Here is a 22,956-nt window from a genome sequence, read left to right on the forward strand (position 1 = left end):
ATTGATCTAACAGAGTACTCAGGAAAACAGAAGCAGAAATGCCAAACTAAATGACAACTTGCAGCTTTACAGGAAACAGTTGTGTCAAGGGAACACCAGCACATGAATGGACTCCTGACTAAAAATGAACCAGATAGAGCTGGTCTCTGTGAGCTGCCATTGACATAATGCAGTGGAAACTTCACTGGCCAAAACTCCAACTTACTGAGCTCTTAGACAATTCTCAAAAAAGGCATTGCTGTGATTCCACACTGCACCCAGCACATACAGCTGGGCACTGCCCCAAGAAGTATGAAAGTCCGGGCAGTGTTAATCTGGGGATGGTTGGCATATAACCAGTGTAAACAGCTATAGCCATGCTCTCTCTCCTGGATTTGTAACAGATGATGTGTGCTGAGCCATGGGATTTTGAGTTATGAGCATACTGTAGTCTTTTGTGCTGTCTTCCTTGGCCATTTGGTCCTAATTAACTGACCATCCCCACAGTTAATTCCTGGTTCCTATAGTCCTTCCTGTCTTGGGCAGCCTAAGCCTCTGGGGTTTGCAGGGTTTGAGAAAAGCCTGTCCAACTACACAAGCTTGGGCTCCTTGCTTGACCACAAACAGGCTGCACGAAAGCTTCTCCTCCACTCTGCTCCATGGGGAAGGTTGTTCACACACATTTGCCTTTACAGTGGACCTTGGCAGTCCCCCCCCAGGAGAGGCCCTAACAAAGGAACACCAGTTTAGCAGAGAGGCAGAAGTCACTGGAAGCCACTGGTCTCAGATACAGGCCAGTGAGTGCTGCCTCCAAGATGAGATGTGGGCCTTGGGCTCAGGTTCAAGTCAAACACAAATTGCAGACTTCACCTCCAGCACATTTCCAGAGCACAGGAGGCCAGGAATTTTTTCTGTCTGCAGCTCCTTCCTGGAAATGAGACTCTCTGGCACAGCTGCCTGAGGATCAGCACTGGCTTTCCTGGGAGGGGTGCAAATAACCTAGTAGACTTTGCAGAGGCTCCAGCCCTAAATCACTCTTCCCTCTGGCTATCAGAAGAGTAGATGTATCTGGCCAAATTAATAGAACCACAGCACATTAAAGCCTCACTGGGTAATGGAAGGACGTCTGGACATATTCATCCCTGCAGGTACCAGTCAACCTTGATGACTCAGGTTGGTTTCTTTGGGACCTGGGCTCCTACGTCTCTGCCTCATCTCTCCAGAATATTGCTTGGGCTCAGACAGAGTTTTCTAAGAAATTCAGGAATCCTAGATTTAGCTGCTCCTTTTAACCCAGCATCATTTATGTCTCTGACTTTCTCCTATCCAGCTAGTTTCCTTCTCTCTCTGAAATGGTGAGGGCAACTTATGTGCCTGATGCCTAATAATTCCTTTCTCTCCTCCCTCCCCACAAGATTCACTGTTAAAAATGGCAGCAGATGAGGTCCTCTGATGTGGCAGAACTTGCAACCTTACACAAAGAGCCTCCAACACCAGCCAGACTTTCTGAGCTCTTATCAGACAGATTTCTCAAAACACCAACCCTTAAACAACTTCTGTGATTTGGAGACAGTTATTAATATCTATTAAGATGTTTTTGTGAAAGCACAGTTTCCAAACTCCTTGTGCACAATACTTGATCTCCTTCTTTTTGACACACACAAGTAAACCATTTTATTATTTGTACAGATGACTTTGTTTTCCTCAGTACATAATTTCAATTCCAATTCATTAATGTCAAAGCATAAAAGAAGCAACTGCACATAAAGCAACAAAAGTTTGCTAAACCAGAAGATAAGAGCTGATAATTAAGGAAGTCCCATTATTTCTTGGCAAAGGAGACTGTGTTTTCAGAGACACATTCTTAAAGGGCCTCTCTTTAGTGTAGCTGCATAATTTGCATGAGCACTATTGCTCAGAAAAATAAAGGTTTTCAATATGGATAAAAAGAGACTTTAATGTGCCCATAATTTCTGTACAATACGCATCCCATGCCCCTTCTTGTTGGCACAGCCCGGCCTTGTGACAGGTTCACAGAAGAGTCACTCTGCCAGATCTTTGATGGTGTGGACAAAAGATCTGGGCTTTTGCTAGCACACACCTGTCCCCCACCTCCACCCTCAGTCTCGTCTTATACTGACATCACTGGAGATAAAAGACATTGTACTGATCTGAAACTGCATATAAATCCTCTACCCAAGAAGAAACCCTTCATTTCTATCTTCCCAGGCTCACCTTACCTCCTGCCCTGGGAGCTGTTCACAGCATGGTCTCCTGCTTACTGAGAAAGTCCATCCCTGTTGGAACTCAAAATGTCCCTCAGACATTTTCAGAGGTTCCAGGCCTTGGTCAGAAGCATTTTAGACCCTGGCAAGCCGCTGAAAACAGCTGTGATTTTGAGTTTGAGCCGTGGAATGAATTACCAACTTTGAAGGTGGAACAACGTTCACAGAGGGTTAGATGGTATAGTAGAAGTAATTACAAATTAGAGGGGAAAATTTTTTAGTGTTGTACTGGGGGGTTTTAACACCTGTACAGGGGGGTTTTACTTTGTACAGGGGGGTCAGAAGTTCTAAGATGGAGGAAAGTGGGCCTGATCCTGTTCTTCCTCCTTCTTCTTCCTTGCCTCCATGTTCTTGGTGATGCTGGCACTTATGGATTGGTTTAGAGTAGAAAAGCACCTTGTAACATAGGTAGTAGGTACTGGGGAAAAACTGTAAACATATAACACATAATATATCATATAAAAGATAGCAGCAGCCCTGGGCAGGGAGAGAGAAGAAGACACCAGACAGTGAGGGTGTCAGGAGTGTGTGTGTCTCTGCCTGGGCCGCTGACCAAAGCAGCCACAGCCTGTGAAGACAATCTTTTAGATAACTAGCAATGAACTGCCTTGAGACCAAACAACAAGAGGGTGCGGAGTTCTTCTTTGGAAGCACGGGTTGGAGGAGAGACTTTACCACCACACGAGACCCCTGAATCAATCCCGGGGTTCTACACATCCCAAACAGACTTTTGCATTTTGTTTGTGTTCCCTCACATTACTGTTGCTAGCCACTGCCAGGCATTCAGGGCAAATGGAAAATCACCTGGTTTTTGTGGCTCCCCTGTGTTCTTCTCTTTGGCTGTTTCCAAGTGTTGTTCAGCAAGAGTGAGCCTCTATTCTGAGCTACAGTCTTACACTGACATGAAAGTCTGTCAGCATGTGGAAAAAGGCATGTTGCTTGGATGAAGCCTGAAACAGGCTAACCAGTTTTGTTCCTCCTAGTACTTGGATCCACCCTTGGATCCACTGTATATCCACCCTTGTAGCACAGTGTGGCTTTGCTTCTGTTGATGAGAATCTCAGAGAGAATTTACAGCCCCCTGTTCTTCTTAAGTCTGAAGTCACTACCTCCCGACTCCCAGCCACAATCGGCGGTGAAGGTCTGTGGTGGATGGCTATGGCCTCACATGGAGATTTGATCAAAGATGGTGTAATTAAAATGACAATCAGCAGAGAGGAAAGGTATTACCGGAAGACATTTCTGAAAAAATACTACTTGAAGCAAAACTATTTTACTCTGGCAAAGCCCCATAAAATCAGGACTATACCTCACATGAGGGCTGTTGGCAGTCCACACAATACTGCTACAGCAGTTCCCAAGTCACCAAGAGCTGATAAATGATACAGATTTTCTGCACATAGAGAAAATCTTGTGTTACTTATTGAAAAAGATTTTTTAGACAAGATACTCTCTACAGACAAATTGTGGGCAAGATCTGATTCTTCATTACAGTAGGATATCTAATGGAAAATCTTCCATTATGCCTATTCCTGAAGGAAAAATAGATGTTCTTCATGTCAACGCTTGGCCTGAGTCCTAGGTCCTCTTCATATTTTAACAGCATTGCTACAACAGCAAAACTCCCCAAGGGTGCACAGAGCTTCAAAATCCTCCTAGGTGCACAAGAGTCATAACCACTGCATCCCCAAGAAGTTAGAACAGAGAGCTTGTCAGGAATTGGCTACTGCTTTGCACAAACCTACTTAACCACTGTCAACCTTAGACTGCGGTATCACTTCACCTAACAGTTTCAAGGACCAGACTTGGCCTGGGAGTCTGGCAGTGGGGAGGAAGGAAGGTGGTATGTCTTTACCTGGGACAGGTTGTATGTAGAGAGCAACAGATTTTTACACAGCTTTGTCAGTAATGAACCCAACAGAGGCAGAAGTTCCTATACCACATAACAGGGCTAATTCCATGCTGCTACACTGGATCCTTTTTGATACAAACCTGTCCTTTGAAGGTGCTGTCTTCTGATGGAGTTTCCATTTTGTTAACTCCGCTCTGCCCACTTGCAATTCAGGGCTGTGCTTTCATGGCTGCTTTAAGTTCTTTGACTGCAGCTGGTGCTCATGACATGGTGATGGCAAAGCTGATGCTCTTATTGCTCTGGTGGACATGACTGCGTGGTATCAGAAGTAGTTCACCTGATGTGGAATAAGAATACAGTGGAGGAAACCCCCACTGACACTGGCATATCACTAGGAAAAGGCACGGGATGGTCACTAAATGTACAGACTACAAACTGGAACAAGAGGCAGCTCTGAAAGTTTCCTTAATAATGTGTTTATGGCAGGCAGAAACAGGTCACTGCAGGGAGTTCCTCTCCAGCAAACTCAGCTGAATCAGAAAGGAGTTCTGGGCTGCCGAGGTTTCTCTCAGCAGTGTGATGGTACAGGGGCCCTCTCAGCCTGAGGGTTTTATAGCAACACAGTGCATTAGTGATGTCAGGGAGCAATTGCACCTACACAGACAACGCCATCTAACCACCCCTCCACCAGAAATGCTGCTGCCCTTGAATGTCCAGCTGCTTGATGTGTTTCCTTAGGAACAGAGCATAGGCATTTGTGCTAAATTCCCACTCCTGAGCTGTAAGAGAAAATCCTATCCATCCACCCAGGAGCTAAGGCTTGGATTAATCTATCACAACAACTCCTTCCTGTTCATTTCCTGTTGAGCAACAGCCTAAATACCCTGACCAGAGGCAGAAAAGAATGCAAATTATTACTTCCCCTATTACAAGGGAAATACAAAGAAGACAAAAGGTGAACTTCACCCCTGTGCTGAAGGTCCAAAGATCAGCGTTAGAAGACTGTCTCTGAGTCAGAATGATTCAGTCAACAAGGTAAACAGCAAATTCCTCACAAGGGCCAAAGAAAAACATCAGCTATTTTGTTTCCTGATTAACTGATTCAGTTAACTACATCAGATGTAGTCATGCATTCTGTGCTTTCAGTACTCCTTTTTACCCTACCACTGCCCAAAGTTGCTGCAGACCCAGTCTCCAGCTGATGAATTACTGACATGTGAACTCATGGACCAATTGTGAAAGTAGTAGTCAAGCACTCCGTCTTTGACTTCTACACTGAGATACATGACCTTGGGAAATGCTTGTTTTTTGTAACAACAGGGCTGGAATATTTACTCACCTGATTAGCAGTGTGTATTAAAAGAGAAATCTAAATGCTCCTATTTCTTGGTACACAAAAAGTTTTCCCAACATGAGTAGGAGACAATTGTGGTCAAAATTGGTTTCATATGTAAAAATAACTAGTGCTATTTACAGATAACATACCAAACCTTTTATACTGCCATTCACAGGCATACATGTTTATCCTTGTCAGAACAGTGCAAAAATTGCTCTTACAGTATGATTTTATTCAAGACACTTGCTCTAAGCTCATTGCACTCTGCAACATTATACACAGTATCATGTGAAATCAGCTATTCTGTACTGCAAATAGCATGAAAATTTTTTTATATATACCATTTCCCATTGCGTTTATGTTTTTGCTTCATAGTCTAAACAGACTTCCTTATAAAAAAATCTTACAAGTAAGTTAGTTATTCTTTCAGCTGGACCATAATGAGCCCTGCTACCAGAAAGATAATTAGCATATTTTGGTCTTGTTTCTGCTGTCCATCCACTACACCCTAAAATAAAATCACATTTATTACTAATAGTTGTGCAAATGTGCACCTAGATATAGTCACAAGAAGTTTCATCTCAACATGAGGAAGAATTTCTTCATGTTGGAAGTGGCAGAGCACTGGAAGATGCTGCCCAGGGAGGTCACGGAGTTTCCCTTTCTGGAGACATTCCAAACCCACCGGGACACGTTCCTATGTCAGCTGCTACAGGCGACCCTGCTTTGGCAGGAGGGTTGACTGGATGATCTTCAGAGGTCCCTTCCAGCCGTAACACTTCTGTGATTCTGTAACTGCACTTGTGATGCATGCTAGTGAACAGGAACTACAATTCCATCTGTTTCACTCCTACACATTCACGGTGTGTAAGGACAGTCTGCACCTGGAGAAGATGGCTTATTGCATCAACAGCTTTAAATGTGCAGGTTTGAGGAGGCAAGAATGGTTTTGCTTTCAATACCAGGGCACTAGTCACTTTTGGAAGGTGAAATGCACACAACCCATAATAGCTCTGTTACTGAAAGGTTAAGTTTCCTCAGTGTGTGTATCCCACATTCAGCACCCAATACACTGAAGATCAAGGGAATATGCTGTATGCAGGAACAGAAATGCACATTGTGGCATGGGATGAATTTATCCATAGGGCAGTAGAAGACATTAGTGAGGACGTGACCAATCGGTAAACGGTACAGGCGTTGGTGCAACACACTTGCCTGTCAAAGGTTAAGACACAGGTCAGCACTGATGTTTCACGACTCTCTACACCCAAGAACATCTTTCCCTGGGGGTAAAAATCCACTGACGGGGAATTCGCACTTAATGTGTCCGACGACCTCTGAGATTTTCCATCCTCGCGTGTGGAATCACGGAAAGGTGCTGCTCCGCGGGTTTCTTTTCGCGGACGGACAGACGCGGCCGCGCGCCGCCGCCTCACGGGACGGGGCCGCGCATGGCACCGAGGGCACGCGCACGCGCACGGGCACTGCGCGCGGGGACGCGCACGGGGCACGAGCTCACCCCCCGCGCCGCCCACGGCCGCGCCACCGCGGCGCGACTGGCGGCAACAGCGATTGGTTAGCACGGGGGTGGGAGGGGCGAACTGGCGGCCAATGAGACAGGCCCGCGGCACCGGCCAGCCAATGGGCGGCCGCGCCTGAGGCTCGGCGCGTCGGGCCCGGCAGCCTATGGGAGCGCGGCGCGGGTGCGAGGCCGGGGGTGGGAGAGCGGCGCCCCCGGAACGGGAAGCGGAGCCGGTTCCCATCGCCGCCCCTTGTCCCGCGGCGCGCACGAGCGGTTCCCGCTGGGCCCGCGCTTCTCCCGCCATGGTGAGCGGCAGCCGGGAGCGGCGGGAGGCTGGCCGGGAGCCGGGAGGGGCGGGAGCCGGGCGCTGAGGGGCGGGAGCCGCTCCATTACGGGCCCCAGGCGGCCGGGCGAGGCGGAGCGGGAGGCGGGCGGCGCTGACCGTGTGCTTCCCCCGTCAGAGCCTGCCCCTCAATCCCAAGCCGTTCCTGAACGGGCTGACGGGGAAGCCGGTGATGGTGAAGCTGAAGTGGGGGATGGAGTACAAGGGCTACCTCGTCTCCGTGGACGGCTACATGAACATGCAGGTGAGGGGCCGGGGGCGGGCCGGGGCGGTGCCGGCCCCCGGCGTTGTGGAGGAAGAAACTGTGGGTGCCGCATCCCTGGGAGCGTGCAAGGCCAGGCTGGATGGGGCTCTGAGCAGCCTGGTGCAGTGGGAGGTGTCTCTGCCCTGACGGGGCTCTCCAGGAGGTGATGCCTAAGGAAGGACCTTTCCCGCCCGCAGGCGCTGCGAGCCGGGCTGGCGGGCGGTGGGGACGCGGTGCAGAGCGGGACCGGCGCCGCTCGGCCACCCCCGGGCGCTGTAGCCCAGCCCTGGGCTGGGGCAGAACCGTCATGTGCTTTGCAGAGCTGCTTTCATTGCTGTCCTTCTGATTTTTTCCTCATTCTCCTTTCAAGCTTGCAAACACAGAGGAGTACATAGACGGTGCGTTGTCTGGACACCTGGGTGAAGTTTTGATAAGGTAATTGGGATATTTATTTATGGTGGAGGAAGGCTCTAAATTGCCTCACCACTTGCATTAAAGCTTATACTGGTGGATGTTGTGTTTCTTGGCTAATTAAGATGCCAAGTGTAGCTCTTACAGGAAGGCTATGAATGTGTCTTTTATATCAAAGTCCCTTCCGAGAGGAGGAAAAATGATTTTTGTAATATCTAGATAAATATTTACTGTCCCCTTTGTGGTGACAAAATACTTTTGTTTTCCACAATATTGTATATCTGGGAATCCTTTGGCATTGTAAACTAATGCACTGCAGCTGGAAACATTTTGCATGCTTGGAAGTTAAACTTGACCGTAACTGTTCACCCTAAAGTAAATATTTTTTTGTACAGCATTGTCAAACAGTTATTACATTCATGAAGTTGCACAGTTTAATGTACTGTGTGAAAAAGGTGTACAAGGACAACAGCAGCTTTTTGTTCTGTAGAATTTGGCTGTTGCCAGGCTACATTCAAGCAGAAAAATGTTTAAAGCTTGTTTTATGTGGGGAAAATGATAATGTTTATAGCTGAGGAAACTCTTTGTTCTATTTACAGGTGTAATAATGTTTTGTACATCAGAGGTGTGGAAGAAGAGGAAGAAGATGGAGAAATGAGAGAATAGGTGTTTTGTATTTCTGAAAATAAACCTTTCTTTTTTTTTTTGTTTTTCGTGCTTTTGTAGTAAGATGTTTATTTCCATTGTGTTTTAGTATGGGGAAAATTAACTCTTTAAAAGTTAATATTTTATTGGTGTCTGAAAAACTAATGCTGGAGGAACAATAATTGGTTCAATTGAAAGTTGGAAATATTGAAATGAAAAGCAAGGATTTTAAAAATAGCTTAAAAGTTATCTTCCCATCTGAAATACAGGAAGACTTGGCAGTATCTATTCTTTACACTATGTATGTCATGACTATTTAAATACATTTAATCTTTAAACCTGTTTATAAAACATTTAGAATTAGCTGGGAAGATTTCACTGCAAGTGAGGTGTGGTGATCTGTTATACCCCAGTTTCTCTCAGAAATATTCTCCTGCTTTGAGTCAGGAAGCTTGAAGTCTAGCTGTATGGTCATTAAGAAAGGACAAACGTATATCTACTTAGCAGCCAACAGCCACACAGCCAAAAGCCTCCTGGCAGCTGCAGAGATCCACAGACTTCAGTGGCATTAATGGAGCTGAGACAAGAGACTGCAGAATGGGAGTGTGCTTTGTGAGTCTCTGCTGAAGAATGGAAAGGATACTGTGGTCTTCCTGAGCATGTTGTGAAGATGTTCTGCCTAAAAGCTGCACAGATTGTGACTGCAGTAGGTGCATGTGGAGTGCAGATCTCCAGCCCTGTTGTCTGAGATCACGCATCCTTTCCGAGACAACCGGAGTGGGCAGTGCTGGGTGCTCGGGGCTGCGTTAGGATAGAACACTGGTTATGTGAACTGTGGGAAGGATACCAGCCTGTCAGGATAGATCCTGCTGAGAAATACCTCCCTGTTTCTCTCTCATGTTGGAAGTCATCCCTGGAGCTATCCATGTGTTCCTTTACTATTTACATGAGTAAGTTTCCATAAAGAGTGAAAAATAATTTTGGATGTATTTGTGCAGGTGTTTCATTGCTTAAACCAGACCCTTTTTGGCAGCATGGAGGCTTCACAGCTCTGCTGAAGTTCCCTGCAGTCCCATTGGGAAAGGGAAAATGACTATTTAAGCTAAAATCAGTACTATTGCAAGGATAAAGTCTTTATGAGTACTTTAAAATTGGCAATGAGCCTAAGGAACCTCAAAACAGCTAGATGTGTTCTGAGTGGTGGCAGGAATGAGAGGCAAAAAAGCAAGTCACCTGGTCTGTGATGCAGCACGTCTTGTTAAGGACTTCATGATGCAGAACAGTGCCCTTCCCATGCTGCCACTGATAGTGCTGTCAGTATCAGGAGGAACAGCTGTGATTATTGTCACCTTAGTATCTAAGTCAATTCCTTGTCTGCAGTGGGCTGGCATAGATGTGAAAGCTGCTCTTCCTCATGAGGAAGTGGGACTGGAGGTGAGTTTGTCATGTATTATCTGAGTGCTGGATCAGCAGATAGGGCCATCACTATAACAACTCACCAAGTTTCAGCTTTTCAGAGTAACTGGGAAGACCAAACTTATGCTGAACCCCTTCTGTGTGCCGAGGTGGATGTGACTGTTCCTCAACTAAACAGGCGTATCTATAGAAGGATGTTTGGAGTTGTGCTGTGCAGTCAGAGTGTTTAATTCCTTTCCTGAGGGTAAAGAAAATGTTTCTGCCTTGCAGAGAGAGCTACCTCCTGTAATTCATAGCACATCTTCTGATACAGGGTGAGAATTCATCAACGTAGAACACCAGTGGTTGTTGGTGAAATGCTGATTTTTGTGCTAGGAAAAATCTTCACACAGGGAAAGTCCTGTAGCAACTGAAAATTAGTAGAAATTTAAAAAACAAACAAACAAAAAAAAAAAAAAACCCAAAAAAACAACCCAACAAAAACTAAGCCAAAGCACAAGAGAAGTAGGGGAGCATTTTGTGCATAATGGCCTTAATGTGGCAGATATTTCCTAAATTAAAAATCGTCTGTTGATATTCCAGGATAGACAGCCTGTACCCATCATCAGGAAAGCAGCCACATCTGGTTTTGCCGGGGGCTGCTGAGAAATGAATCAAGTTAGACAGACACAGCTGGTGAATAGCTAGATGAAACCAGTATCTAGAAAAAAATTAAAAAAAAAAAAAAAATCCAGACTGGAAACCTTCAGCAAGATGAGCAATAGGAAAGACAATTGGACTTACATTTTGGAAAAGCAAAAAATCAGAACTAAGAAAACAGAGATGTTTTTCTCAGGTAATCTATCTCCCTCTTTCGGACAAATAAGCTATTTTAAAGAGTCTTGAGTTTTCATTGTCAACAAAGGTGTGATTCTTTCACAAAGATTCATACTCTTTTGAGATGTATTGTTACACCTTTTTTTTTTTTCTTTTTTTTTTTTTTTTTTTTTACAATTACATTCCTTCAAATTCAGACTGTTTTGCATAGCACCAGGCATCAAAATTTTTACCTAAATAATATCTTGGTGCATAACTTGGTAACTAATTTTAGACTGCAAAAATGGAAGCATGTGTTTCTCTTTGCTACCATCAAGTGTTCTATTCATTTCAGTGGAAGAAGCCATGCAGATCAAGTCAGACAACAACTTAAACATGTGCTTAACTTAGATCCTTGTCCTAAATGATGGGGAAAAGAATTTCAGTGCAGGTGAAGATAAGGTACTCTGAATATATCAGAGTAATTGGAGCTGGTTCTTAGTTCATATGGAGTAAGCTTCATGAATACAGATTTTTTTCATCTCTGGAGTAAGTCCAAAAGGCAAAATAACTGGAAACATTCACTTAGGGGTGTATTAAAGACAAAAATAAAAGGGCTTGTGATTTTACTTGTTAAATACAAGGTACATAAAGTAACTAAAAATAAAAATTGCTTTCATGTGATTAAGTTGTTCCAATTGTTTATAGGAAAAACAAGTGGAATTGTTTAAGGCAATTGTTCCAATTGTTTATAGGATAAAAGAAATCAGGGATAATGTAGCAGGACACTTGGGAAAAGGCTCTACACCCTGCAAAACCACTTATTAACTATGGTGAAAAGGTGGTCAAAAAGAGCCTAGAAACAGTGAGGCGTGACACATACCACAAGTAGTTTTGAACTTATTTTTGTGTTTCTCATTTTGATATTAGGTTGTTTGCTGTTTATTTTTTACTTGGAAACTTTCCCATTCCTAGGAGTACACAAAAAAGAGTACACAAACTACCTGAGAAGACCCTAAATCCTTATCATTGCTAAGAGAAAAAATACTGCAAACTCCAGTTCTGTATTGTGCAGCTCACAGGCTGCAAAGAAGGACAAGCTTTGGCCATCAGCCCAGATGCTGGAATTGTATCAGGTGCCCACATCCCACATAAGCACACACAAGCTCTCCTTTTCCTTCACTGCAGTTAGTGTGAAAAGGAAACCAAGGCACACAGGTTGGCAAGGTTTCACTGTGCTCAGGGAGAACCAAACCGTGTACCCTGAGGCAAATTGTGGTGTTCCCCCAAAAGGTCTCCCCCTCCCTGGGTCATTATGCAATTTGCCAAAGACAGATCTGGGAACAGCGGATTCAGAAAGCATCTGAGCAAATGCAATATTTCCATGGTTTGAGAGATGCAAGGTTCTTCTACACAGAAAAAAAAAAAAAAAAAAAAAAAAAAAAAAAAAAAAAAAAAGCAGAATTCACTGTAAAGGTGATGTTAAGCTCAATCTGACATGAGGGAAGTCAAAGGTATGTAACAGATCTGCAATTTAGTTTGGATCTATTCCACATTTGCAAGTCACTTTCATCCAAATGATGCATTTTCTCTGTTTGATCCTGAGGGTTTACTAACCTCTGCTGCTTTTGTAAACAGGGAAATAGCATTCAGTAAATTTCACTGGGTATTAACTTGTGTTGATGCTTGCATAGTGTCCTCTTTCAGGACATTTAATCATGCTATGTGTATTATTGGAAAGGTCTGGTTAGTGGATGAAAAAAACTAATCTACAAATTTAAGGTAAATATGACCAATATTTGATCTGAGACTCATCTCTAACTTTGGGCTTCTCATTTTTAATTACAAGTTCTTTATAAGAACAGACATTCTAATGTAGCTCTGACAGTGTATTTGATAAAGGGTCCTTGAGGAATGAGCATATCATATTTTCATGTAAAGCACCAGCAAGAAGATATGAAATCCCTTAAATCAATAACCTGATACTCAACTTTTTTATCTCTACTTTTCCTGGGATTTTTTCTCTCATTGAAAATACCCCATTTAAAGATTATTTTCAAAAAGAACTTTTGCTGGAACTTTAAGGTGATTTAAAAGCTCTAAATTAAAGAAATTTGAACAGGGTTCTTTAGCACCCTAGAGCTCTCTGTTTACATCCAGTGAATTCTGCCAACATTTTTAAAATACAGCCGAGTATTTAGAATCTGTGCTGTTTGAATCAAACTTTAGAATTTCCTAAGGATGCAGCCCAGAAACCATTCCTGCACTTAGCTTTCTGGGCAGTATTCTTAAAAATAGATCAGGCATAGCACGTCAGAAACCTGACTGCAGTGGATTGACCTTTTTTCATACACTGATCTGTTTCAGAGAAAATTCTTCACTAGAAAAGAACCAGGGCATATAGAAATACAAAAACACAAGTACATTTTCTGCATTCAGAATTTTAGTCTTAGAACAAAATACACTCCTAGCTTACTAAGCATAAAAGCTTCACTGATTCTCAGGTTTTAAATCAGGATCTGACCTTGAATCTCAGAGAAGCCTAGAGCACAAACCCGAATTTTTCTTTTAAAGTGTAACAAGACAGCTCACAGGTGTGTTGATCTTTCTTTTTTTTTTCCTCCTCAACTGCAACATGCTGTGTTTCATTCCTGACACAACACCTCTCAGCCCACCACCACTGCTTAAGCATTCCCCACTATGGGATGTCCTTCTGTGCTTGTTTTGATGCTGTTGCCAGGTTCCTCTTTGATTTCTGCTTTCAAACATATTGTGATACTGCTGGGGAGTGCCAAAGTCAGCAGCAGAAACTCCTGGGAGCAGTAAAGCATCCTCTACCAGCTCTCCTGTCAATCTTCTGGATGCCTAAGTGAGAGTTCAGGGGGAAGTCAAAGGTTATGTTGTGCTGCAGCACTATGCCAGTGGAGAAGCATCACAAGGTAACACGCAATTTTATTGTAGTTTTACTCATTTTCCAGGTTTGATATTAAATACAAATTACTGGGCTTTAGATACAAATCTTGCCTCATTTGCAAACAAGACTTCACCAGAAAGGCTCAAAGAGCCAACGTATTCAGCTGTTTCTGCTGAACAGGAATATGTATATGCATATAGATACGGTACCAGCATTTAAAATCGATTCTCTTTCTAGAAGGAAAGAAGGTGTCTAAAGAAGATTGACACCCCGAGAGTAGTGTTTCAGGGACCACTTGTTTAGAAAGAAACTCCATTTTCCAACTGGGGGATACTGGAGTCATACAGGTGCTGTGAATATGTGAAGAAATAAGAAAACAAAAATATCCGTGTTGGGAGCAAGTATTTGCTCCCTGATCCTCCCATCCTTCGTTCTGTAGGGGGCAGCAGAATCGCACAAACGTTTCGTTATTGGACTCGGATAAATTAGTACCTACCTGGATAAATGAATGTCTGCCTGAACATCTGGCGCGGTGGGAGGTGTTATGGTCCCTCGGGGGTTGTTGCTGGGATGGGCAAGGTGGGCAAGGTGGTTGGCGCGGGCAAAATGATGGATGCTGGAGAGGTGATGGATTCCGGAGAGGAACCCACGCGTGGGCAAACAAACACTGCCAAATCAGAGGTTCCTATTTTCTTGGCAAAGGGAAATCTCCAGGTGGTGCTGTGAGGACTGAGAGCTTCGGGAAGCCCTAGCTGGAAAACCCGGTGCTTCGGAGCTGGTCATGAACCAGCGCGATGCATAGATGTTGTCACGTTATCCCGGACCGAATGCAGCACAGCATCCCGCGCCTGGAGCGGGCTGCGGCAAAGCTGGGGCGGACCAAGGCGGGCAGGGCCGGGGCCGGGGCCGGGGCCGGGGCCGGGGCCGGGGCCGGGGCCGGGGCCGGGTCGGTGCCGGGCGAGGCGGGGCAGCACGGGGGGCGGGCGGGCGGAGGCCGCGCCGCCCCGGGGACTTTGAGCCGACGGCCCCGGCGCTCGGTGTCCGCGGCCATGGCGGGCCGGCAGCGGCAGCGGCTGCTGCTGGAGAACGCGGAGCAGCTGGTGCTGGTCTGCGGCCGGCGGGAGCCGTACCTGCGGCGGGACGGCGCCGCCGGGCTGGGCGTGCTGCGGGCCGCCAGCCTGGTGGTGGGGCTGTGAGTGCTCTGCCCGGGCACGGGGCTCTGCTTCGGCCCGGCTGCCATCGGGGGGCAGGGGGGAAGGCATCCCCCAAACGCAGCCCAGGCTTCCCGGCACAGTCCTCAGACTCCACTGGGAGAACAGTCCCAAAGGGGCTGTGGCTTCCCGGGGCAAGATCCAGGTCCCGGCCGTGGCAGTTTGATTTGAGTGAGGGGACGAGTGCCCTGCGGATAGATACCTGCTGCAGCGATGCTGGATGCTCGCTGATCCGCAGGGGTAAAACAGTGTTACCCAGCAGGAATCAGAGCGGAACGGTACCGAGGTGTCATCCGGAGGGATCTAAGCAGCAGACAAGCTTTTTGGTAAACAGCTTGAAACGCATGGCATTACCTCAGCGTTTGCTGTGCATCTGTAAAATGAGCGAACCACGTCCACATGCCCATCTTCAGTGCCCCTATTGTTCCAGGAGCTCTGTCGTCGAGCACTTGACTTTTAAACAGGCTCACGCGTTCTTTGGTCGCTGTCTGTGTTTTGCAGGGATGGTTGTATCAAAGCTGTGGGCCGGGCAGATGTTATTCGCAATCAGTTTTCAGAAGCAACGTTTGAAAGGATAATTGACTGCTCCGGGAAGTGCGTGTTACCAGGTAGGTGTATTTTTATGATACAAAGGAAGAACACTGCCAGCAGGTCAAGGGACATGATCCTGGTACTCTACTCAGCCCTGGTGACACACATCTGGAGTGCTGTGTCCACTTCTGGGTTCCACAGTACAAGAGAGACACGGAGCGGCTGGAGTGGGTCCAGGGGAGGGCTACAAAGATTTTGAAGGGTTTGAAGCATTTCTCTTATGAGGAGAGACTGAGAGAGTTTGGTCTGTTCAACCTCAAGAAGAGACAACTGAAAGGGGACCTCATCAAAATCTGTATCTGAAGCGGGGGATGCCCAGAGGATGTTTCCAGGCTCTGTTCAGTGGTGCCAAGCTATAGGACAAGAGGCAAAGGGCAGAAACCGATGCACGGGAAGTTCCACCTGGATACAAAGAAAAACTTTACTGTGCAGGTGACTGAGCACTGGAACAAGCTGCCCAGGGAGGTAGTGGAGTCTCCTTCACTGGAGATATTCTTCAAGGGCTCTTTTGGGCTTCATGGTGGAGCTCTATCTCCTCTTGTTTTGTCTGTACATCTGTTCCTCTGTATCACAGATCACAACAGAAATGTAGCTGACCCACAGAGTGACTCTTAAGATTCACTGCTCTTTTCTGTACTCTCTCAGCCCATCAGCCATTTGACCACAGAGCTCAGTCTGTCCATCCTGCCCATAGCTGTTCAGAGGCAAAAGGGATTTAAGTCACAAATTCTGCAACCTTGCCTGATAAAAAAGATGGGCAAGTCTATTGCATGTTAAACTCTCCAAGTGGTGTTAATACATGAGCTGTCAGATCTGTGTTTCTCTTGCAGCGGCCTTGCCATTCAGCAGTGTCAGTTTCAGAGCTTGTATGAAAAGGCTCCCACTGTAATAAGTGTCACTAAAGGAAGTCTAGTGTGCTAAGCCCAGCCTAGGCAGTTTACCTTATTTTAAAGAGCACAGGCTTAAAGTTTAATGAACTCTTTCAAAATTTGCTATTTATCCTTTCTTCCATAGTTTGAAAACTTTATCAAAATAACATGACACACTCAGCAACTGATGCATTTACCTGGAGACATTTTGCCTAAGGTGTCTGACCTAAAAAAAAATCTTAAAAAATTAATAGTTTCTGAAGAAAATCATAAATATTTGGCTGGTTGGATTTTTTTTCCTGCTAACCAATAGAGACTTTTTAGAGGAAATTCTGCTGTCTACTTAATTTGCTTATATGTTCATAATATTTTCTCTTCCACAGTGAAGTAACTCAAGTGTACATTTACTTTGTTTTATTTAGGCCTGGTAGATGCACATACACATCCAGTGTGGGCCGGTGATAGGGTTCATGAGTTTGCAATGAAGGTAACAGCATAAAATTACACAGATGGATTTTTCTTAATTTTTTTTTTTAATGTATAACTGTTTCTACTTCCTAGTGACTTTCATCTTTCTTTTCTAGAAAAATACATAATTTCTGTCAGATAATCTACCTGAGGGAGGAGGGATGATTTTTGAATACTGATAGGCTGAGAGAGGAGTGTACCTGCATCCTTTGCAGCTACCTTTGATATATTTTTGCATTAATTGAAGCAATACAAGAGTGCCACCTTCTATTACCATCTAAGTCTTTGTTTTTTCCTTCCTTTTGCTTTCCCAAATAAATTAATTTTGAGCTAGAGATCGGTTTTTCCCCTTGGACTCAGGGGAAAGCAAATCTTCAGAGTAATTCTCTTTATACTGCTTCTTACAGTAATTCTTCACTTAAGTGGAAGGGAGAGAGAAGAATTAATGGGGATTTTTTTTTCTCCTCTCTTTGTCTCTCTCACTGTAAAGAGACCTCAAGGCACTTTCCAGCGTCTCTTGGATGGAAAACACACTTGTTCGTAGCTAATTGTGTGGGGGGTGGTTTTGTTTTCTTTTCTTTAACCCAAGCTGGCAGGTGCATCCTATATGGAGATCCACCAGGCTGGGGGAGGAATCCATTTTACCGTGGAGCACACTCGGAAGGCCACGGAGGACGAGCTGTTCACCGCCCTCCAGCACCGCCTTGGCCGCATGCTCAGGGCGGGATCCACGCTGGTGGAGTGCAAGAGTGGATACGGCTTGAACTTGGAAACGGAGCTCAAAATGCTCCGGGTGATCGAACGTGCTCAGAAATCCATGGATATTGGCATTTCCTCAACGTACTGCGGAGCTCACGCCGTGCCCAAGTAATAGGACTTCTCTGTCTCTTGTTAAGTACTGCTGCTTTGCATTGAAAATTGGTTTCTTCTGCCGCGTTCCTAAAATACAACATACTTGAAAAACAACAGCCAATATTTATAGGAAGCTCTCCTAAATTTTAATTTGAAGGAAGGCAGGGCAGCATTATTTAGTGACTCCTAAATGCCAGCATAGGCTTAGCACAGAACACCTGCCTCCAGGGCTGATGCTCACACTGAACATAACACAGAAAGTTCTTCCGTTTGCATTTGCTGCTATCCTTCAAGCTTGTGTTGTCATTTTGACCAGGAGGAAATCTGCAGTTCTTCCTTAGTCTCTCCAGTCATCATTTTGAATCAAACTCATGATTTGGGGAATGTCTGATTTTTAAAAATCATTATCATTTTTTATTGGCAAGTGATTATTGGATCATTTTCAACTTAATCAAGAAATTTCTAAAGTGTTTTCCTGAGAAGGAATCTTCTGCATTAAAACAACAGATGTTTTGTTTTGCATTTTGGGTCATTATATCCCTCAAAATGTGGTACCATTTCTTAGTGTTTCCCTCTGTTTTGTCTTGGCTCTGGCCCTAATCTTTCAGCCAAAATTCCTGCAAAGGCTGCTGAGTAGAAAGAGAAAAGGGAGAAGCCTTGGCACGGTCAGAGGCTGAGCAACCCAAATGACTGTTTCAGTGAGAAGGGAATGGAAGAAGAGCTTTGCTTTATAACCTTGTTTATAAATTCAGGCAGAATTTGGCTTCTTGAATCTATTCCATTGCATGGCTCCTGACTCAGCCTCATGTGGCACTCCATAGTGGGAGTGTCTGTGTGCCTTATGATGCCTGAAATGAGTATTCAGTTTCTCAGGCATTTACCTGCTGTACATCCCTTGTCCTTACATATTAAAATTGGAAAATGTTAAGTCAACTGCAAATTTTGGGATTATTTGCTCTTTGAAAGGCATTTAGTGATCTCTCCTGGGTTATCTTTATGTAAGAGAGGATTCATTAATGATTCTGACTTTGACAAATCAAACCTTGGGAAGTGCCTCTGATTAGCCTCTGTCACTCTAAATTGTCTAAAAGGAGGAGAGGTAAATTAAAAATAATGACTTATACTGCATATCCCCTTTGAGCTTTGATACTTGCATAAAAATATTTTATGAATACTATTTAACATATTTAAATGCTCATTTACATATATTAAATAGTTATATTTTAGACTACAGTATAAAGAGGTCAGAATATATGAATAGGAAAGCAAAAAAAATTTATTTTAAAGCATCCTGTATCTTGGCTAGCATCCAAGATGCCAACCTTATTAAAAGCATTCATTAATACAATCTAATATTCTTTGAATGGAAAGTAACTCATGTTGGGGAATACATAAGGGGGCTTAATTTTTTAATTTGAAGTTTTTTTGAGGGATTCATATTTACATAATTTCCATAGTAATTCAGTAATTGCATGTATGGCTTGAGTGTGTGCCAGACTTCAAGGATGTTGCTCATATGGCTCTGTAACATTTTCTTTTTGTTAGAGGGAAAACTGCTACTGAAGCCACAGATGACATTATCAATAACCACCTTCCTAAACTGAAAGAACTCAAACTAAGTGGTGAAATACATGTTAACAATATAGATGTGTTCTGTGAGAAGGGAGTCTTTGATCTGGAGTCTACAAGGAGAATACTTCAAGCTGGAAAAGATATAGGGTTACAGATTAACTTCCATGGTGATGAACTGCATCCAATGAAATCTGCTGAGGTACGTCTTTCTTAACATTCATTTTTGCTCCTGTGAGAGCCCAGTCTGTGAAATAATTGCAGTTTTGAAAACTGGGATTGTCTTTTCTAAGACTTTATGAAATAGACTTTCTGATAGAAACAGGAAGAGTATCAGTGCCAGGAAGAGCGGTCCATGTGCAGCTTTGGGGGTAAGGACATGGGAGGAAGCCTTGGCCTCTGGGCCTAATGTGCACTGGCTCATCAAACATTGACTTTGCTTATCTTCCACATGGGATACAGATCGGGAAGGTGGATATCCATGCACCCAGGAATGACAAAAACATGGTTTCTATGCAATTTGAAAAATATTTTTTTGTTAAGTGTCCTGTTAGAAGCAACAAGCCAAATTGCAATGAGCACACTCAGCGGTCTCATTACTCAGATGTCAGTTTATCTGAGCACACTCAGAGAGGTGGTTTAGTCAAGACTAGGTTCCCAAATATCTTGATAAAGAAAGTCCCTTTGATACCATATTTCACCATCATTTAAATATTGCTTCCTTCCTGTGGGGTCTGCCCAAGCTGTATATAAAAAAAACCAACAAAATAAAACCAAAAACTTGGTTGATCATAAAAGCCTATTTGACTTCCCCATTGAAAGCAGTATTCAGTTTGTGAACTATTTTCTGATGGATTCTTTATGAACAGGAGTTGATAATGTTTTCATCCATGGCTCTCACATAGTTTGTGTGTTAGGCTGGTAAAAACACCACTGAAGATGTGCTTCTGCTCCGTGTGTGGATAAAGCGCTCAACTTTTCTGCAGTAAATTAACAAATATTTTGTCTCTGTATTCTGATTGCTCTTTCAAGCATTCTTTACTATTTCTCTTCTTGTATATTTTGCATTAATAATGAATTGTCTCTTCCAGTTGTTTAGAAACAACTTTTTAAACTGAATTAATTGAGAATAGTGAGTGATTTGTTTGAAATTTTCTTTAGCTTGGAGCTGAACTAGGAGCCCGGGCCATCAGCCACCTGGAAGAAGTTAGTGATGAAGGTATTGTGGCAATGGCAAGAGCCAAGTGTGCTGCTGTCCTTCTGCCAACAACAGCCTACATGCTAAGGTAAAGCCACTAGGTTGAGGGGAAACTTCTGTAACTGCAAATCCATGTGTGTGGTTTGAGGGTCTTTTTATCTAAAATCATCTAAAATGCCTTAAGGATCAGTCTGGGTGAGTGAAGGCAATCACATGTACTGAGAACTGAATGAGCCTCCCTCCTTATGTCTTATTTCTGCTGGAAATCTTCAAAAATCTGTGAGATTGCTGAGTAATCTCACAGTAGATTAGGAGTGGCTTGATGGCAACTATGGCTAAAACTTCCTAGAGAGTGTACTTCAAGTACCCACCCTGCAAACACCTACACAGATTAATCCAAGAGCTGAACAATTTTGAAATGGCTATTCCAGATATTGAAGTTACTGAAAACATCTTTTGCATTATAATTACTAAGTGGAAAGATCTCTAATGTATGCCGACTAAATTCACAGACTCAAAAATCTGGAAGGGTCTATTGCATTGCATGTGCCACTGCTCATATTTTGGAGCCTGTCTTTGAAGCTGTAAGAACTAGAAAATTAGTTTTTTTCAGAAATTAAGATTTTCATCTTGTAAATTCTTAAGTGGCTGAAGTCTGGGTAAATACCAAAATTTCAGTGGTCTGGAGCCTGATGGTTGATACTGGCTGGTGCCACATGCAGTTACTGCAAAAGCTGTGGCTCACACTTCCCATTTATGTTGTCCATAGGGTGACAGGTAGGGATGCAAGAGGAGAATTTGAGCTTTCATCTCCGTTAGGATCAATGTAACTGAATGTATGAATGTAACCAAACTGAGTGATGACTTTTGTCCTTGTAAATCATTGTATGATAACTAAGCAAATTGTACTGATAAGTTTATTTTTCCCACTAGACTGAAGCAACCTCAAGCTAGAAAAATGTTGGAAGAAGGTGTTATAGTTGCTCTTGGCAGTGACTTTAATCCTAATGCATACTGTTTTTCAATGGTAAGAAAATTCTAATATTGAAACCATAGAATTATGAAATTTCTTACTAGTACAGCTTGTGTGTAGGTCTTGCACACTTCAAACTGGTTTCATGTGCATAAGGAGAGCTTCATGCCCAATGTAGACAGCTGTCTGTATTTGTTTCTGTGTATTGGTAGTTTTTGCCAGAAATTCTTGGAACCAGAATGGATTTCATCCTTCATATGGACTGAGAGGCCTATTTAAAATGTTCTCAAAGCTACTGATTTTAGAGTTCTTGTTTGGATTTGGCAAAATTTATGTTGTGCAATGAAGAAGGAGAGTGCTTAGGGATTTGAAGTATAAATAGCTTTGTGTTCCTGGTAACTCCCATTGTCCCTTTCCTTGCCTCTTAGCCTATGGTGATGCATCTGGCCTGTGTAAACATGAAGATGTCAATGAATGAAGCACTGGCAGCTGCCACCATTAATGCAGCTTATGCTCTGGGCAAATCAGACACACATGGCTCCTTGGAGGTCGGCAAGCAAGGGGATCTTCTTATCATAAATTCATCAAGGTTTGTTCTTCCATTGGCATATGAAATGTGCTTTAACCTTAGTTACCTTCGCTGAGTAAAGGGACACTCGTAGCATCATAATTACTCCAGTGGAAAATAAAGCCTTAGACTTTTGGGGCTGTTATTACAAGTAATCCATGCCTAACTACAAATTACCTAGAGATCAGATGCGTTTATTTTGTGGCATAATTTGTTTACTGATAGATTCACTGTATTCATGCAGCAAGAGACAACATGTAGACATGGAATAGTGTTTTCCCATTTTTAAGCAAGTCTTATAAAATTACCGGGTATGCTGGGCATGTGACCTGCTCTTATGCAAGTTTACATATTCTTAAACATCTTGTCTTTTTAGGTGGGAGCACTTGATTTACCAGTTTGGTGGACATGAAGCATTGATCAACTATGTTATAGTTAAAGGAAAAGTCATCTATGAAAATGGGAGGTGTGAGACAATGAGCAGTTACTGAGAGAAGGCAGTAGTTTAGTGAGCTACTAAAATCAAATCAGCATGGAATATTGCAAAGCAACAGATGAATCAGATTAGTATTTACTGGTAAATTGTTTGTCTACTCACCTTACTCTTATTCAAATAAACCTTACCAAGCATTACCCATTTGGTGCATTTCCATGTCCATTGTCCTTCTCTCCAGCAGAATAAAATAATTTCTAATTGTATTCATCTTAAATAAGACAGTTTCCAAAAACGTTTTCCTATAAAATTAATCTATAACATTATAATATTTGAAAACAACCCAAACAACCTGGCAATAAATAAACAGAGACTGGATCCAGGTAAGATTTACTGGGGAGTGTGATAAGTAACCTGTGACAGAGGGCCAGGGGCTCAGGCATGCACATTTGGGATGGTCCTTGGCTATGCTGGGAGAAGAT

The 22,956-nt window shown here is 43.5% G+C and overlaps 2 protein-coding genes across 3 annotated transcripts; both read left to right on the top strand.

Annotated features, from left to right (window-relative positions):
• The first annotated feature begins 7,120 nt into the window (after positions 1-7,120).
• On the top strand, positions 7,121-8,685 carry SNRPF (small nuclear ribonucleoprotein polypeptide F). Its single transcript, XM_030261689.4, has 4 exons — positions 7,121-7,279; positions 7,436-7,561; positions 7,932-7,996; positions 8,572-8,685. Exons 1-4 carry the CDS (start codon positions 7,139-7,141, stop codon positions 8,636-8,638), a joined length of 399 nt encoding a protein of 132 aa, XP_030117549.1. The 5' UTR covers positions 7,121-7,138; the 3' UTR covers positions 8,639-8,685.
• Positions 8,686-14,340: 5,655 nt separating this feature from the next.
• On the top strand, positions 14,341-22,674 carry AMDHD1 (amidohydrolase domain containing 1). Of its 2 annotated transcripts, none has more exons than XM_072923231.1 (9): positions 14,341-14,366; positions 15,455-15,561; positions 16,836-16,900; positions 17,471-17,748; positions 19,279-19,504; positions 20,464-20,588; positions 21,434-21,527; positions 21,902-22,062; positions 22,418-22,674. In XM_072923231.1, the coding sequence occupies exons 1-9, from the start codon at positions 14,356-14,358 to the stop codon at positions 22,530-22,532; spliced, it is 1,182 nt and encodes a 393-aa protein (XP_072779332.1). In that variant the 5' UTR covers positions 14,341-14,355; the 3' UTR covers positions 22,533-22,674. The 2 variants fall into 2 exon arrangements, with proteins under 2 accessions (XP_072779332.1, XP_002189580.2); XM_002189544.6 differs by lacking the exon at positions 14,341-14,366 and adding an exon at positions 14,740-14,934.
• The last annotated feature ends 282 nt before the right edge of the window (positions 22,675-22,956 follow it).

Source organism: Taeniopygia guttata, chromosome 1A (assembly GCF_048771995.1).
Source record: "Taeniopygia guttata chromosome 1A, bTaeGut7.mat, whole genome shotgun sequence".
Classification (NCBI taxonomy): domain Eukaryota; kingdom Metazoa; phylum Chordata; class Aves; order Passeriformes; family Estrildidae; genus Taeniopygia; species Taeniopygia guttata.